Raw genomic sequence first — 15,793 nt, forward strand, 5'->3', positions numbered from 1 at the left:
TATTGTTGTCATTAGGTATGGTTGAGTAGGAATCGATCCATAGCTGAGGAACCGACCCATAGCTGACCCTCTGGTAGATTTTCAGAGGCAGTTAATTGTATAGGAGGAGACAGCCCATCCTTCTCTCACTGAACATCTAGTGGCCTTGAACCGCATGCTTTTGGGATTGCAGCTCAGCTTCTTGCCTCTAGGCCACTAATATATATATATACATACATATATACACACACACACACACACACACACATATAGTTATTGTTGATTGCCTTTGAGTCGATCACAACTTATGAACAAAAGGCCTGAAGCCCTTCTACAACTATCAACATTTATCAAAGTTCATAGAATTTTTGGAGGCATGGGGTGTGTCTCTGTGTGTGTGTGTGTGTGTATCAATGTCTGAGAATTCACCTATATATTAGTTTTTAACTCTTTATTGAGTATGTCATTTCTGAAGATATTCTCCAAGTCAAGAACTTTTTCTCACCTTTTTTGGGGGATAACTATGCTGAGAAATAGTCATTTTTTAATGAGGTCTCATTTATTTATCTTGTGATTCTTCTGTTTGTGCTTTTGTGATTATATTAGATAATCCATTGTTGAAAGGTAGGCCTGACAGCCTTGTCCCCGGTTTTTCATTATTTTGTTTTACATGTCAATCTCTTTTGAATGTGTATCTGTCTGCGCGCACGCATGCGTGCATGTGTGTGTGTGTGTGTGTGTGTGTGTGTATGTGTGCGTGTGTGTGGTCTAATCATGGACTTCATTTTTCTACATGTGGAAATTCAATTTCCCCAGGACCATTTATTGAAGAGATTTTTCTTTCCCCATTGAATGGACTTAGAACCCTTTTAAAAAAATTGCTTGAACCATAGATGTGTGAATTTATTTCTGAACTCTCAATTTTATTCCACTTGGCTGTGTATCTATTGTTATACCTACAGCACCTGTTTCGATTATTGTGGTGTTAAGACGATGTTTAAAAATCAGGAAATGTGAGACCTCATACTTTTTTCTTCTGTTTTCAGCATTTCATCCAAGGATAGTTAGCAACAGATATGTGATCAATACATTTACAACACCAGCAACAAAAAAGGAGCTGCTGAAGCTGCTTATGTACAGTAAAAAACTTCGTAGGATTTGGTTTTTAGGTTTACAGTTATGCTTAAAGGCTTTCTCTCACTGGAAGTTCAAATGATGGCCAGTCTTGCTCTATGCGATTTATTTACAGCCTTGGGAATGAAATAGAGCATCAGCTATGCTTTTGACCCAGCAGCGATGAATGAGTATCCCATGCACAACATTTGATCTCTCTCACTTGGGATAGTAAAGCAGGGTTAGTAATAGGAGGAAGATAGGGAATGTGTGTGGCTGACTGGTGTCCCCCTATCGTTATGGAGCATTTTGATCAAAGATTCTGTAGGAGAATCTTGAGCAAAAGAGGGAAAATTCAGAACAGAATGTCCAATTCTGTGGACCCCAGACTTATTGGAATTGTGGCAGTTAGATGAAGCCCTCTTGAGCTCCAAGATAATATTTAAACCTTAAATCAAAATTATCCCCAGAAATCTCCTTAAAATCAAACAATGATGTGGTTACGATTGTGTACTGTTGAGTCAGAACTGACTAATAGCAGAGGCAGTGAATCACGTGGGAAGAGATTGCCCATCTTTCTCCAGGGGAGCAGCTGATGAATTCGAACCACTCGTCTTTGCTTTGGCAGCACAACTCCTCACCACTCAAGCCATCAGAGCTCCCGACACTAAGTAGTAGTTTCGTTTAATTAGTAAAAAAAGTCTGTTGTGAGCATCGCATGTGAGCAGAGCTCCTCATAAGGAGTGCTGGTGGCTTAGTCAGTTAAGTGCTGAATTGCTAATGGGAAGGCTGGCAGTTGGAAATCACCAGCAGCAACTTGAGAGAAACATAGGCAATCTCTTCTTATTCCGATTTATAGCCTCAGAAGGATTCCCAGGCAGTGGTATCAGTTTGATTTTGTTGAGCATTATTCTTTTTAAAGACTGTCTAAATGGGATCAAATTAACAACAACAACAATTTCAAAGATGAGAAGGAACCTTGGAGGAAAGGGAAATTGTGTTTACTGGGGGAAGGAGGGTGAGAACTTCTGCCCAACTTGAATAATGTAATTGATGTCATTAAATGGTACAAGCTATTGTTGTTATGTACCATTGGGTTAGTACTGTCTCATGGCTGTTTTTCTAGAGGGTTTTCAGAAGCTGTAACTTACACTGGAGATTGTCCATCTTTCTCCCATGAAGGAGTTAGTGGATTAGAAATGTGTGCCTTTGGGTTGGAAGTGTGACTTCTTACCACTAAGCCACCAGAGGTCCAAATGGTAAAAACGATTACATTCTTGTATGCTTTGTTGTGTATATCCTTAAAAACAACAACAGCAAAAAGCATTAAAAGGAGAGAATGACATTTTGAGATTGTTAGATAAATGATAAAATTGTTGATTCATCAGTCAGGAGGCAATGAGGCATCTAGAGATTAGTATCAGACTAATGGTAATGAACAGCCAGAAGTTCAGGCAGGATTTAGAAGAGGCCATGGCACCAGGGATATCATTGCTGATGCCAGATAGATCCTGGCTGAAAGTCAGGAATACAAGAAGAATGTGAATCTGATTGTGCTTCATTGACTATGCAAAGGCATTTGACAGTGTGGATCATAACAAGTTGTGGCTGACATTGAAAAGAATGGGAATCCCAGAGCCCTTAATTGTGCTCATGCAGAACCTATACCTCAACCTAGAAGCTGTTATGCAAACAGAGCAAGGGAACACTGCATGACTTAAAATTAAGAAGGGTTTGTGTCAGGGTTGTATTCTCTCTCCATACCTATTCAATTATGCTGAGCAAATTAGCCAAGAAGCTGGACGCTATGAAAAGGTGTGTAGCATTAGGATTGGAAAGAGACTCATCAATATCCTGCATTATGCAGATGGCACAACCTTGCTTGCTGAAAGTGAGGAGGGCTTGGAGAACTTGTTGCAGAAGATCAAGGAATGCAGCCTTTGGTATGGATTGCATCTCAATGTACAAACTGTCAGGAAATAAGGAGACACATTGCACAGGGGAAACCTGCAGTTAGGAACCTCTCCAAATTATTGAGGAGTAATGATGTCAGTTTGAGAACTAAGGTGCATCTGATTCAGGCCACAGTCTTTCCGGATAACTTGCTATGAGTCTGTGAGCTGGACAATGAATAAGAATAAAAGAAAAAGAGTTGCCACCTTTTGAGCTGTGGTGTTGGAGAAGAGCACTGAACAGCCCACATATGGTCAAGAGAAATAATAAATGTCTTGGGGAAGGTGCAGCCAAAGTGCTCTTTGGAAGCAAGAATGATGAGGTTTCACCTCACATACTTTGGCTATTCCTCAGAGAAGGGCATGATACTGGGAAGGGTGGAAGGTCGGCAAAGGAGAGGAAGATCCTCAACCAGGTGAATTGACATGGTGACTGCTGCAATGGGCTCTTGTGTGTCAGGAAGTATGAGGATGGCACAGGATAGAACAGGGTTGAGCTCTTTTGTTCATAGGTCACTATGGGCCATACTCAACTCAATGACACCTAACAACAACAATAACAAAGTGATAAGGAACTACACTATACTCCCAAAGTCACACAGTTTGAATCCACCAGCTGCTCCGTGGGAGAAGGGTGGACAATCTCCTTAACTGTGGTTTTCTGTCTCTAAAAACCCTGTGGAGGGTAAGCTATGGGTTGGTTCTGACTCAATGGCACAAGACAAGAAGAGCAGCTACTCAACCCCTCTCTCAAGGCTCCTCAGCAGTGGTGTCCAGAACCTAAGATTTAAAATCTAACTGGAAGAAGCTATTACTCCAGCTGGGGCTGGGCTGTCTTGTAGGTTCTAGAATCCAAGGGGAGACTCAGCTGATGACAGGGAACTCTAATAAAACAGAAAACCAAATCCACTAGCTTCAAGTTCATTTCAAGACATAGTGACTCTCCCTCAGGTTTCTGAAGCTATAAATCCTTATGGGAGGAGATTGATCATCTTTCTCTCATGAAGCAACTGGTGGATTCGAACTGCCAGCATTTACCTAGCCACAAACTTGTTACACTCTTCCCCAATCATGGCCTGGTTTCTCCTTCTTCCCTCCCAGTGTTTCATTGGTGGACTCTACCAGGAAACCTGAGGGCAAGGGAGGCTGGGAAATGTAGTTTCCTACCTTACACAGCAGGGTGGGGTTAGGAAAAGGAAGAAAATCCATCAGAAAGCAAATAACTGGTACATTCCTATAATTTCTTCTTAAATCTTGGGTATCTGTAGCTATCAGGTGTAGATTGCTAGTGTTAAAATGAACCAATAGATGCCAAACAAATTTGAACAGTAAGACACAAAAATAAAACAAAACTCAGAAGCAGCATCTTGGGCTTATTTTGTTTTCCCTGGGTAAGTGCCTGGGGTTGAAGTTTTAAATTGTGTTTTAGAGCATGTGCTTAATTAAATTTAAGTTGCTGAAAATAGCAATTTGTGTTTTCTGCTAGCAGAGTGGTTGCTAGTTGACATGATGGAAAGAAATAGAACAGGATTGGAGGGTGTGTGCCTTTCTCAAAGAGAAAGCCCAAAGTTGCACCCAATAACGGCTCGTGCCCCTCCTGTTCTCACTCCTCTTCTCCTTTCGGCTCTGTGAGCTAGTAGGCTGGTCAGTGTGTTCCCATGAACTCTGACTTTTGGAATGATAACAAGAAAAGAGTGAAATCAGGACATTTATGCATCCAGTTCCTACCTGTGACATTTCTCGTGTCTGTGTCCAGTCATACCCTCTAAACCAGTGTTTCTCAACTGAAGGTGAGTTGAGGTAGTTACCACTTAGCAGCGTGGTGCATTGATGTTAACACCATCCAGGGATTCCCAGTGCTTCTGTTGTTGTTGTTGTTGTTATGTGCCTTTGAGTTACCCAAGACTCATAGTGACCCTGTGAACAACAGATCTGAACTTGTCCTTTCCTGTACCATGCTCACAATCTCCAATATACTTGAGCCCATTATTATAGTCGCCATGTCAATCTATCCTGCTGTGAGAGTCTTCTCTTTTATGCTAACTCTCCACCTTTTCCAAGCATGGCGTCCTTCTCCATGGACTGACCCCTCCTAATCACATGTCCACAGTACCTGAGATGAAGCTTTACTATCCTTCCGTCCAAGGAGCACCTTGGTTGCACTTTCTCCAAGACAGATGAGATGCATTTTTCCTCATGGACCTCCTCTACCCTTTCTGAATATTTGTAATCCTTATCAATAAAATCTTTAATTACCCCTCTGTGAGTATACTTTCTGTTCAAGTTTTTAAGAACATGGACAGATGCGAAGGGTAGGTGGAATGATGACAGGAGAGTGAGAAGCCTGGTCCAGTGCCCAGTGAAGAAGGCATTCGAGGGCCCTGGAAGGAGCTTGGATTGTCTACTCTTGCAGACTGTGGTGGTCAAGCCCTTGGATTGTGTATGGTGGGTGAGGAGTGTGGCCAGGGCTTGTTGTAGATGGAGTGCCCTGAAGATGGTGAAACAGAGGAAAGACTTCGACAAGAGTAAAACAAAGAGGGCTGTTTCGAGGCTATAGATGCAATCAGAAGCAATGTTATTGTTGTGTACCATTGAGTCAGATATGATCCATTGCTGACCCTGCAAGCAGGTTTGCAAAGGCTGTAAATCACAGCGGAGGCAATTGTCCAACTTTCTCCTAAGGAGCAGCTGGTATGAGCAGCTGTAGGTATGAACCACATGCCTACAGGCTGACACCACAGCTTCTTACCACTAGGCCACCCAGAGCTCCCTTGAGAAGCAATGCGATTGAGACAAAATGTGTGCATGTGGAGTGGAAGGAGAGGGGCTGTTTCTGTGGCTGACTGCAAGCTGGAGTGGTGGAATGTGGGTAGGAGTTAATGCTGGCTGCCAGATCAGTGTGGAGGATCAGCGGATGATATTGTTGGGAGGCAAGAGGAGGTGATACAGGGTAGGAGATGAGTTCAGCCTGGCCTCTAGAGCTGGACCAGTGGCCATGTCACATGATCTTGGTGACTCCACCCTCTCCATTACCTACAACCAGGCTGCTCTGCTTTCCGATTAAAAGTGTGAGCTTTGGATCCAAATGGATCAGGATTCAGGCTCAGCTCCACGCCTTCCTCAGGGGAAGTGCAAATTTCCCAGCAGCCTCCTTCTCTAAATGGGAGTGATAGTAACAACAGCAAAACAAAGCTTTTTAGGGGGTTGTCAGGAGGGTAAATGAGATAAGGTGGGGAAACTCCTCAGCACAGGGTAGGCCACATCTTAAACACTGGTTTTTGTTGTTATCTGCAAACACAAACATGACTCCTGGGCCTGTTTGACTCCAGGGGGCTCCAGCTCCCCTGTAAGTTCTCCCAGGACATGTGTGTGCACCCATATACTCAGAACCAAAGGAATAGAAGTTGCCCTCCTGCTGTTAATCCTGGAGAGCAGGACTCTTCCACCAGCCTTGCCCCTGGCAGGCCAGTTATGAACTGAACCTTTTCAGATTCCCAGCAGGCAGCAACCAAGGGCCCTGCTGGTGGAGGATCATGGACAAGAACTGGGAGGGTGATTGGCCATAGGCCTTGAAAGGCTTTTGAAGGACATGAAGAGAAATACTCCATGCCTGTCACTTGGTATGGAACGAGCTCAGACTGTGGACCTAGAAAGTAATTGTTAAAGTCCCACCTGCAACATCTTTCTTTGAAGCCCCTGCTGTGGGGCCTCGGTCAAATTGCTCAACCTCTCTGAGCCCTGATTTGTCTGCTCTGAGAAATGAGAGCACTGATTTATGACCTCAGAGATTACCACTCTCCCTGGGAGGAACTGTGACTAGGAATTCTGATAAATTAAGGTGCTGGCCCTTGGGGTCCACTGTGGTTCCCACTCCCTGGCCTCTCTGCTCATTTCTGGTCAAATGCTGGGACAGAGGAGCTCAGCTTCTCCAGTGTGGAAGCAGGAAGGAGGGTGAAGGTGAGGTGGTAGCCTCCAGGGCTGCCTGCTGGGATGTCAGTATCTATCTGTCAGCTCCATCCTCAGAGCAGAGCCCCAGCTGGAAGGGTCCAGGCTCTGGTGTTTCATATTTGAGATCTCAATTATGCTGCGTGGCTCTGGGTCTCAGGGGTTGACATAGCCCATGGAGCTCTCTTGTCCTCAAGTCATAAGGGACAAGAAGATGCATTGCCTTTGGATGTTGGGGTTCTGGGATACCACCCCAGAGAGGAATGTGCTACTACACAAGGCCCAAGGGAGTATTTCTATAGGAGTGTTTACGGGGACGCAGGCATCATCTGTCATGATAGCAGAAAGCAAGCTACCTCCACAGGGCATTGGGGACCAGGGTTTGCTTCCACATTTCCGGAAGATTCAGGGTGGGAGAGGGGATAGGCAAAGATGGCTGCCCACCAGATTGTCCCTCAAGGCAGAGGAAGCAACCAACGCCTCCACTCCTCAGAGGAAGTCTTTATTTTTATTTTTTATTATTTTCTACGTTGGGAGAGACAGCATTCCCAGGAGGATGAGGGGCTACGGCAGGCACAATTTCCGATGGTGATGCAGCCAGAGGAAGTTTTAGATGAGTCTGGCCTGCCATGATCCAAGGAGGGCTTACTCCCTTGAGACGCAAGTTCTCGCCAGTCCTCAAGATTGCACTGTCTCCTGTGACTCTCACTGCCATCGTGTGTCAATTCCAACGCATGGTGGCCCTCCACTGGGTAGACCCAATGGTGTCTTGCATAACATAGCAGAATGCTAACCAAAATATAGCAGTTAGAATCCTCCAGGCACTCCTTTGGAGAAAGATAGACTCTTTCCTCCTCTTGTAAAGATGTCCTGAAACCCAGTAAAAGGTCTCTGAGTTCATATCAACTCGGCCGCCATAGGTTCCGTTTGATCTCTGAATCTCAGTAGTCTGTGCCCCTCTTGCCAGCGGCCGGCCCTGCTAAGACCAAGCCCCTGCCCACTTTCTGAACCCTTAGTCTGCTTGCAAAAGTTCTCCCTTCGGGGCTTCTAGAAAGTGCTGTGGAAACCTCCCACTCAGCACAGCACCTGCTGGGACTAGTGAGCAAAGGTACAGGACACAAAGGGTGGAAGGAGCCCAGGGGAGGCTGCAGGGGGGGCCAGGACCTACCAGACTCTGCCTCCCTTCCCAGGAGGCTAAGGGACTATTTACAATCAAAATGGCCATGTTGGGAGGGAGGGAGGAGATCCCTTTGTTTGATTTCTGTGTCTTCACACCTTTAACCTCTTTCTCTTTCTCCCCTTCTCTGCCTGTGTCTTGCTCTGCCCCTTCCCCTGATGCCTGTCTCTCCTCCCCTTGAGGCTCCCCCTTCTTCTCCTCACCTCTTAAATGTCTTCCTCTTTCTACTTTTAATCATCCCCTTTCATTCCTTTTCCCTTTATCTTCATACTCATTGTCTTTTTATTTACTCCACTTTGGTGTCATTTTCCCTTACATGATCTCCCTTTATAAAAATCCACCCCCTTTCTCTCTGCCGCTACCATCCCTGAACCTCACTTCTCTTTTCACCCTTTCCTCCCCTTCTCTCCCTCCACATCACTGGCACTCTGCCCTGTTCCTGCCACCTTCCTGCCCCTGCCCCTTCCCTAACCCTTCCCTGCTTCTCCTCCTCCTCGCTCCTCCTTCCTGTCTTCTCACCTCTCTGTTGATCATTCCTTTTCTGTTCCTGTCTCTCTTTCTCTGTCCCTCCTCCTTCCTATCTCTGTCTCTCCCACACCTCGCTCGACCATCTCACCCCACTACCCCCTGTCCTCTGTGTCTGTGTCCACCCCCCTCCCCCAGGATGATCCCTGCCACCAACAAGGCCTTCGTGGTCAACAACCTGGTGTCGGGGACAGGCTATGACCTGTGTGTGCTGGCCATGTGGGACGACACAGCCACGACCCTCACAGCCACCAACATTGTGGGCTGCGCCCAGTTCTTCACCAAGGCCGACTACCCGCAGTGCCGGTCCATGCACAGCCAGATCCTGGGCGGCACCATGATCCTGGTCATCGGGGGCATCATCGTGGCCACGCTGCTGGTCTTCATCGTCATCCTCATGGTGCGCTACAAGGTCTGCAACCATGAAGCTCCCAGCAAGATGGCGGCCGCTGCCGTCAGCAATGTGTACTCGCAGACAAACGGGGCCCAGCCGCCGCCCGTGGCCAGCGTTCCAAGTGGGGTCCCCCTGCAGGGCCCGCCCAAAGTGGTGGTGCGGAATGAGCTGGTAGAATTCAGCGCCAGCCTGGTCCGGGCCAGTGACTCCTCTTCCTCCAGCTCCCTGGGCAGTGGGGACCCAGCGGGGCTGGGAAGGGGCCCCTGGAGGCTCCCACCCCCTGCCACCCGCCCCAAGCCCAACCTTGACCGCCTGATGGGGGCCTTTGCCTCCCTGGACCTCAAGAGTCAGAGAAAGGAGGAGCTGCTGGACTCCAGGACTCCAGCCGGGAGTGGGCCTGGGACGTCGACCAGGGGCCACCACTCGGACCGAGAGCCACTGCTGGGCCCACCTGCGGCCCGGGCCAGGAGTCTGCTTCCTTTGCCCCTGGAGGGCAAGACCAAACGCAGTCACTCCTTTGACATGGGGGACTTTGCGGCTGCTGCTGCGGGAGGGGTCGCCCCTGGTGGCTACAGCCCCCCTCGGAGGGTCTCGAACATCTGGACAAAACGCAGCCTCTCTGTCAATGGCATGCTCTTGCCCTTTGAGGAAAGTGACCTGGTTGGGGCCCGGGGGACTTTCGGCAGCTCTGAGTGGGTGATGGAGAGCACTGTGTAGGTCTGGGGGGTTGAGGGACACTCTGCCACTCTTGCAGGATGGAAGAAGGGGAAAGAATCTGTGCTGACAAGTCTTTGTGGAGTTTCCATGGCGATGTTTACATCCAGGGACAGTTTGTCTCCCTGTCAATGCCCCCTTCTCCCCACCAGCCACCACCCACATCACCCGCCCTGGCCTGTCCCCCACCACCCAACTGGGGTGTGCTCAGGGAAAGTGGACTCACTCGGATGCCGGACCGAGAGCCCTGAGTGTTTGGAAAGGCCAGGCATCTGCCTTTCTGATCACAAATGTAGCGTACAAGCAAGTGGCTTCAGATTGCTAGTGGTTCCAGTGTTGTTTTATTTCATAATTATTTTTTTTTCCATTTCCCAGACTCTTCCTCTTCATTCACACGGATAATTGAGAGCGGGCTCTGCCTATGAGAATGCACTCCCAGCACCCCTGGGTGTGGGGATCACTGCCAATTGACAGGAGAAGGGGCTGGTTCTCCACACTAGATTGGGAGGACCCATTGTGATTCTCAAAGGTCCACATGCTTAACACCTGACCAGCTTCCTTTGCTTCTCAAATGTACCCTACACCCCCCATCACCTCAGCATAAACCAGAAGGATAATGCCTAAGACTTCTCAGGAGAGAAGGAGGAAGAAGAGTTTTTAGGAGGCTATAGGGCACAAGGCATTTTAACTTTTGGAGTTCTTTTTGGAGTTTTGACCTTTTTTTTCCTGGGAAGCTGGGACAGAACAAAGTTATAATCATATTCTGGGCCAAGGAAAACAGTGTCAGGTGACAGGAAGTGCTCTAGACTTTGAGGTCAAAGCTTTAAGGTTGGGTCCCAGAGCCACAGCTCAATGACATGGCCAAGAAAGGTCCTTGTCTTTCTTTGGGCCTCTATTTCCTAATATGAAAAATACACACACAATATATACTGTTTTACCAGAAGGTCTCAAATTCCCCTCCTATTCTAAAGAACAATGAGTTCCTCATGATTCTAAAGATCATGTTTTCCAGTTAAGCGGTAGCAGGAGCACCAGCTGGTAGTGCAATCCCAAGCCTTCTTACTGAACTTGACTCAGCTCATTGCCATCAAGGCAGTCCTGACTCCCAACTGTCCTGTAAGGCAGGTGAGAACTGCTTTAAAGGCTTTACAAGACAATAATTTTTTAAAAAAGATCTTTGTGACACAGTGGTTAAAGCTCTCCGGTGCTAACTGACCATTTGGCAGTTTGAAACTGTCTCTGCTGCTGTGTGCCGTCAAGTCAGAACTGACCCATCCATAGCTGACCTGCCAGCGGGTTTGCAGATGTCCCAAGTCACGAGGGAGGAGACTGATTACCCATTCCTCTCCCGTGGAGCAGCTGGTGGTTTATAACTGTGTGCCTTTGGGACTGTGGTACAGCTTCTTACCACTAGACCACCAGAGCTCCCTTGGACTCACCAGTCATTCCAAAAAGAAAGATGTAGCATTCTTGGGCATGCTCTAAGGTAACTCTCCTCCAGCCCACAGGGTTGCTATGAGTCAGAATCTACTAAACAACAGTCGGTCATCTTGACCGATGTACATGCCATGCCTTTCTCTCATGGAGCAGCTGGTAGGTTCAAACCTCCAGCCCTGTCCTTAGCAGATAAGCGCTTAACTACTGCACCACCGGGGTTCCTTTCTTAATGGACACATGGAAGTCCAGAAGCATGGAAGGGGAAACTCGGGGTTGTTTTAGAATCTTGGAGGTTTGAAGCTTAGAGACATTTTGATCATCTCGCCGTTGACATCTCACGTACTTAAAGAGAGAATAAAGGATTTGCCCCAAATTGTGTAGTCGCTTAGTGAGAGAGTCAGCACAGTAGCCAAAGAAACAAGCTCCCAGAGACTGTGTTTGGGCTTTGTTTTCCTATTTTCACCCTCTCCTTCAAGTTTGGGTTATTCCTACAAAAAAAAGTGTTTGAGGGTAGAACATGGGAATGCCTATATTTTGACTCGTTGGAGATAGATCCTCTTCCATGCGAATAATGCTTTGGGGATTAGGGAACTCCTTTTCCCTCTGATATTCCCTACATTCCCACACAGTGGCCTGGAGAAGCTGCTCAGCTCTGCCCTGGGTCTCCCTCTGCTTCTCAGTCTCAGTCTCTTCTCATGATCAATGTGTTACCTCTCCCTTCTCATTCTTTCCTTTCTCAATCCTCCTCCATAGAATTCTCTCTCTCCCCCCCACCCCCACCCCCCGTCTGTCCCTCCTTCCATTTGTCAACCACACAAGGGAAACAAAAAATTTGAGGTGAGTCTACTTGGGCTGACACACCCTGGTGGGCTTAGACATGAGCCCCCAGCACCCCGGAACACTCAAGGAGAGGGTGGGGAACTGTCTGAGCAGGGCTGCCTTCCGGCTCTAGCTCTGGAGCCTCCAAATATGCCTTCCTTCTTTCTCACCTTCCTCACCTCCTGGCTCCTTTCCTCAGTCCTTGCCTTTCCCTCCTTTATCCTGCCCTTACCCTTCATCCCCTTCTTCTTATTTTCTGTGTGACTACTTCCCACCTCCACCCTTTCATTCCAGTTCCTGACAAGGTCGTTAACAGAACAGGCCAGTCTCTGCTTGAGACCGACTGCATGTCAATTTTCTAGGCCAGCCCTTTTCCTGACCACTCCCCTCCTGCTGTAATGGCAGTGCACACAGAAGTGGGTGACTTGAAAGGAGATCCCACCACTTTTTCATGGTTCCCTTCCTCCTTTCTTCTCTTTGTTTTTCTCTATATCTTCCCTGTTTATCCCTTCTAAATATAGCCACCAGGGAGCAGCTCCAAACACCCTTTCATTTTCATTTTACCTTTGAGTCCAGACTCCCCAGAGGGGCGAGCGGTGGATAGTGGGAGTAAGAAGCAGCTGTCGGTTCTCCTCAGCCACTCCGAGCAGGTGTCGTGACATGGATATGTGCTTGTTCTTGTGTTTGTCATCTTTCTGACTTGCAGTATTAGAAAACAACATCCCTATGGTCAGAATATAAATGGGATCGCCTCCTTTGCAAAAGAAAAAAAAAAGAAAACAACGAAGTACAGTAAAATGAACAGTTTGAACAAAACAACAGCCAACCATCTTCTTGGGAGGGAGCAAAACAAATGAAACCATTTTAATGTCTGTGAATGTCAATTGTTCCTTTCTCTGGAAACTGGGATTTTCTAAAGGTGGTTTTGAAGTGGCATTTTTTCTTGCGTTTGTGTTTGTCACTAGTGGGAGTCTGCTTCATGTGCCATGTGCATGCAAAAGGTGAAGAAGCCTTGTGGGATAAAAGAGGCTGGGGCTGTCCTCCCAGATTAGAAAATAGTAGAAGAATGATCTGGAGCAAAACTGCAGGCTGAGAAAGGAACAGTCCATTCTTATTTCCCCTCAGTGTCCCCCCTGACATCCTTTAGCCAACCACCATCTCCACCTATGTTTTCCTGGATTCTAGTCACTGCTACCACCTGGTTTAGTGCACCTGACACTAAAGTTATCAGTGCACTACTATGGGTGATGTAACAGCCACCCACCTTTGCTGATATTTCCCAAAGGCTCTTTTACTGGGAGACCAGCAGAGAACAAACCAAAACACAAACTCAAAGGATAGAAAGAAGCTGGTAAGATTCTAGAGCACAGCTTCCCAGCCCTATCCTTATCTAAAGCCTCGATCAGAGCTGTCCCGCTGTGCTTTTCAATTTTCCAGTAAGCACATCAAAGCAAATATGAAAAAAGAAAGAGGAAAGATTAATCTTAATATATATTTTATTCAAGCCAGTACATATAAAATCATATTGTTTCGACATGTAATCATTACAAAGATTATAATGTTGTATATCGTTGGGTCAGAAATGACACATAGCTGACCCTCTGGTGGGTTTTCAGAGGCAGTTAATCCCACAAGAGGAGATTCCCCAGTCCTTCTCTTGTGGAACAGCTGATGGATTCAAATGACTTGCCTTTGGGATTGCAATGCAGCTTCTTGCCACTAGGCCACCAAAGCTTTTATTCCTTTGGGGGGGACAAAGTCTTAAATATGGCATGTATTTTACACTTGTGTGCAGTTCATAAGTCATTGTTAAGTGCCACTGTGTCCATTTTGACTCAGCAACTTCATGGGACAGAACTCCCCTGTAGAGTTTGGAGGCTGTAATCTTTATGGGAGAAGATGACCATGTCTTTCTTGCATGGAACCACTGGGTGGGTTTGATCCTTTGGGTGAGCAGCTTGGACACTTTGCGTGTTACACCACCAGAGCTCCTTTAAAGTGAGCACCTCAAGCTGCTAGAGCTGGCCACCGTACGTGACAGCCAGCAGGACAGACCATTGACTGGCAAGCGTAGGTTTTGGAAAAGAAAGGAAGCTAGCATTTGTTAAGCATCTACAGTTTCCAAAGGGACATCATGCTTGGAAAGGTTGGAAAGGTGGAGGGTTAGCAAAGGAGAGGAAGAACTTCCACCAAACAGTTTACGTGACTATGGCAACGTGTGTTGGAGATGATGAGGATGGCGCAGGCTAGGACAGAGTTCAGGTATGTCGTCCTTAGGGTCACTAGGAGTCGTATGTGACATGATGGCATCAAACAATGACAGTTCCAAGGGACAAGGATAGGGCAAGATTGAGGTCTGTTGTTCATAGGGTCTCTGTGTGTCAGAGTTGACTCAACGGCACCTAACTAAAACAGAACACAGTTTCTAAATACTGTGCTTGGTGCTTCTGAAGCAATTCTCACTGAACCTCATTCCAGCCTCTCAAGGGAGCTACACATAGGCCTGTTTTCAAATAAGGAGAGTGGGCCTGAGGGAGGTAAATACCTTACCTGTGGCCACATAGCAAGCCTGGCTCCAAAACCTTAGCTCTTCACCGCACTTCCTACCTTACCCTTTCTTTCCCTCTTCAACCTGATACGCTACAATAGTAGCTTCTATTTTAGACTGGTGTATTCAAGGAAGTCCTGGCTTTGACGTCAGTGTCTGATAGATCCTTGGGGTGTTGAATGCAGGCCCTTACTCCCTGGTTCAGCAATTTGTTCTGACCTCAGACTGACTGTTCTAGCTCTTCTTGGCTTGAATCGCTTTCCACATCCTGACCTGGAAGATTCCCTTAGACAGTCTTTCTTGTACAGCCTGCTCTGCTTGTCATCCCGTCTCCAGACCTGGCCACCTCTAGGAGACCCTATATTTAAGGAGCCTTGCACAGCCAGCCTTGTCTGGACCCAGTCTCTCTCTTGACCCCTCCACCTGCAGGATATGCTTCTTCTTAAGACTCCATCTCACATCAACTTTCCCCAGTGACCCAACCCACTTTCTTACCTCTAAAACCCTTATGGCTCCTCTGAAGAGGAATTCGCCCACCCCAGGTTCTCTTTTCTGACAGAGGGAAGCTTCCAGCTCTTTGATCTTTTTCAGACAAGGAATAGCTGATACACTCTGAGCCCAGTAGACGATTAAGCTTTCCAATGAACAGGTTAACCTCCCTCCTTCGAGTTCTTTATAATGGCACATCCGTCACATTGCTCTCATCAATGTTTCTCCTTTTTTCTATGATGACAGTATCGGAATGCCAAAAGATCTGAGACACGGAGGGTGGGGTTTTTGGTGATATTTTCCATCGTTATTTAGGGATATAATTTCTACTCAGCTAAGAGAAAGGTCACTGTCTCCGATTTCCCCATTCCAAAATGGAAAAGAGCTTCCTCCTCTCCCCAAAGTCTGTGGCTATTGATTTTTAAAAAGTACAGTCTGAGTACTCTGTCTTCTGTTCTCAGCATTTCCGTGGTGAAGGTCTCTGGGCTTGAGCAAGATGGGTGGGTCTGCTCCTGTCTCTGCAGCCCCTGGGGTGTCTGCACATTGCTGCTGGGGAAAATAGACACACTTATTCAAGAGAAAAATATCATCGGCTGGCAGCAGCCAAAACGTGAACAGTCCGTTTTGAATATCACACCTAGATTCCAAAGCCCTCCGTGTGTGATGCAGTTGGCAGTGAGAGACGTTTGTTTTAACAAGGC

The 15,793-nt window shown here is 47.0% G+C and overlaps 1 protein-coding gene across 1 annotated transcript in view; it reads left to right on the top strand.

Moving 5' to 3' along the window:
* The window catches only part of LOC102862754 (leucine-rich repeat and fibronectin type-III domain-containing protein 2-like), a 334,434-nt gene extending 324,312 nt beyond the window's left edge, over positions 1–10,122 (top strand). The window contains exon 3 of the mRNA XM_006882013.1: positions 8,830–10,122. Coding sequence (XP_006882075.1) covers positions 8,830–9,802 — 973 coding nt within the window. The 3' untranslated portion in view covers positions 9,803–10,122. The remainder of the gene's footprint in view (positions 1–8,829) is intronic.
* Positions 10,123–15,793: the final 5,671 nt, after the last annotated feature.

The sequence above is a fragment of the Elephantulus edwardii genome, unplaced genomic scaffold (assembly GCF_000299155.1).
Source record: "Elephantulus edwardii isolate Elephantulus edwardi_28Jun2011 unplaced genomic scaffold, EleEdw1.0 scaffold00017, whole genome shotgun sequence".
NCBI classification, from domain to species: Eukaryota; Metazoa; Chordata; class Mammalia; order Macroscelidea; family Macroscelididae; genus Elephantulus; species Elephantulus edwardii.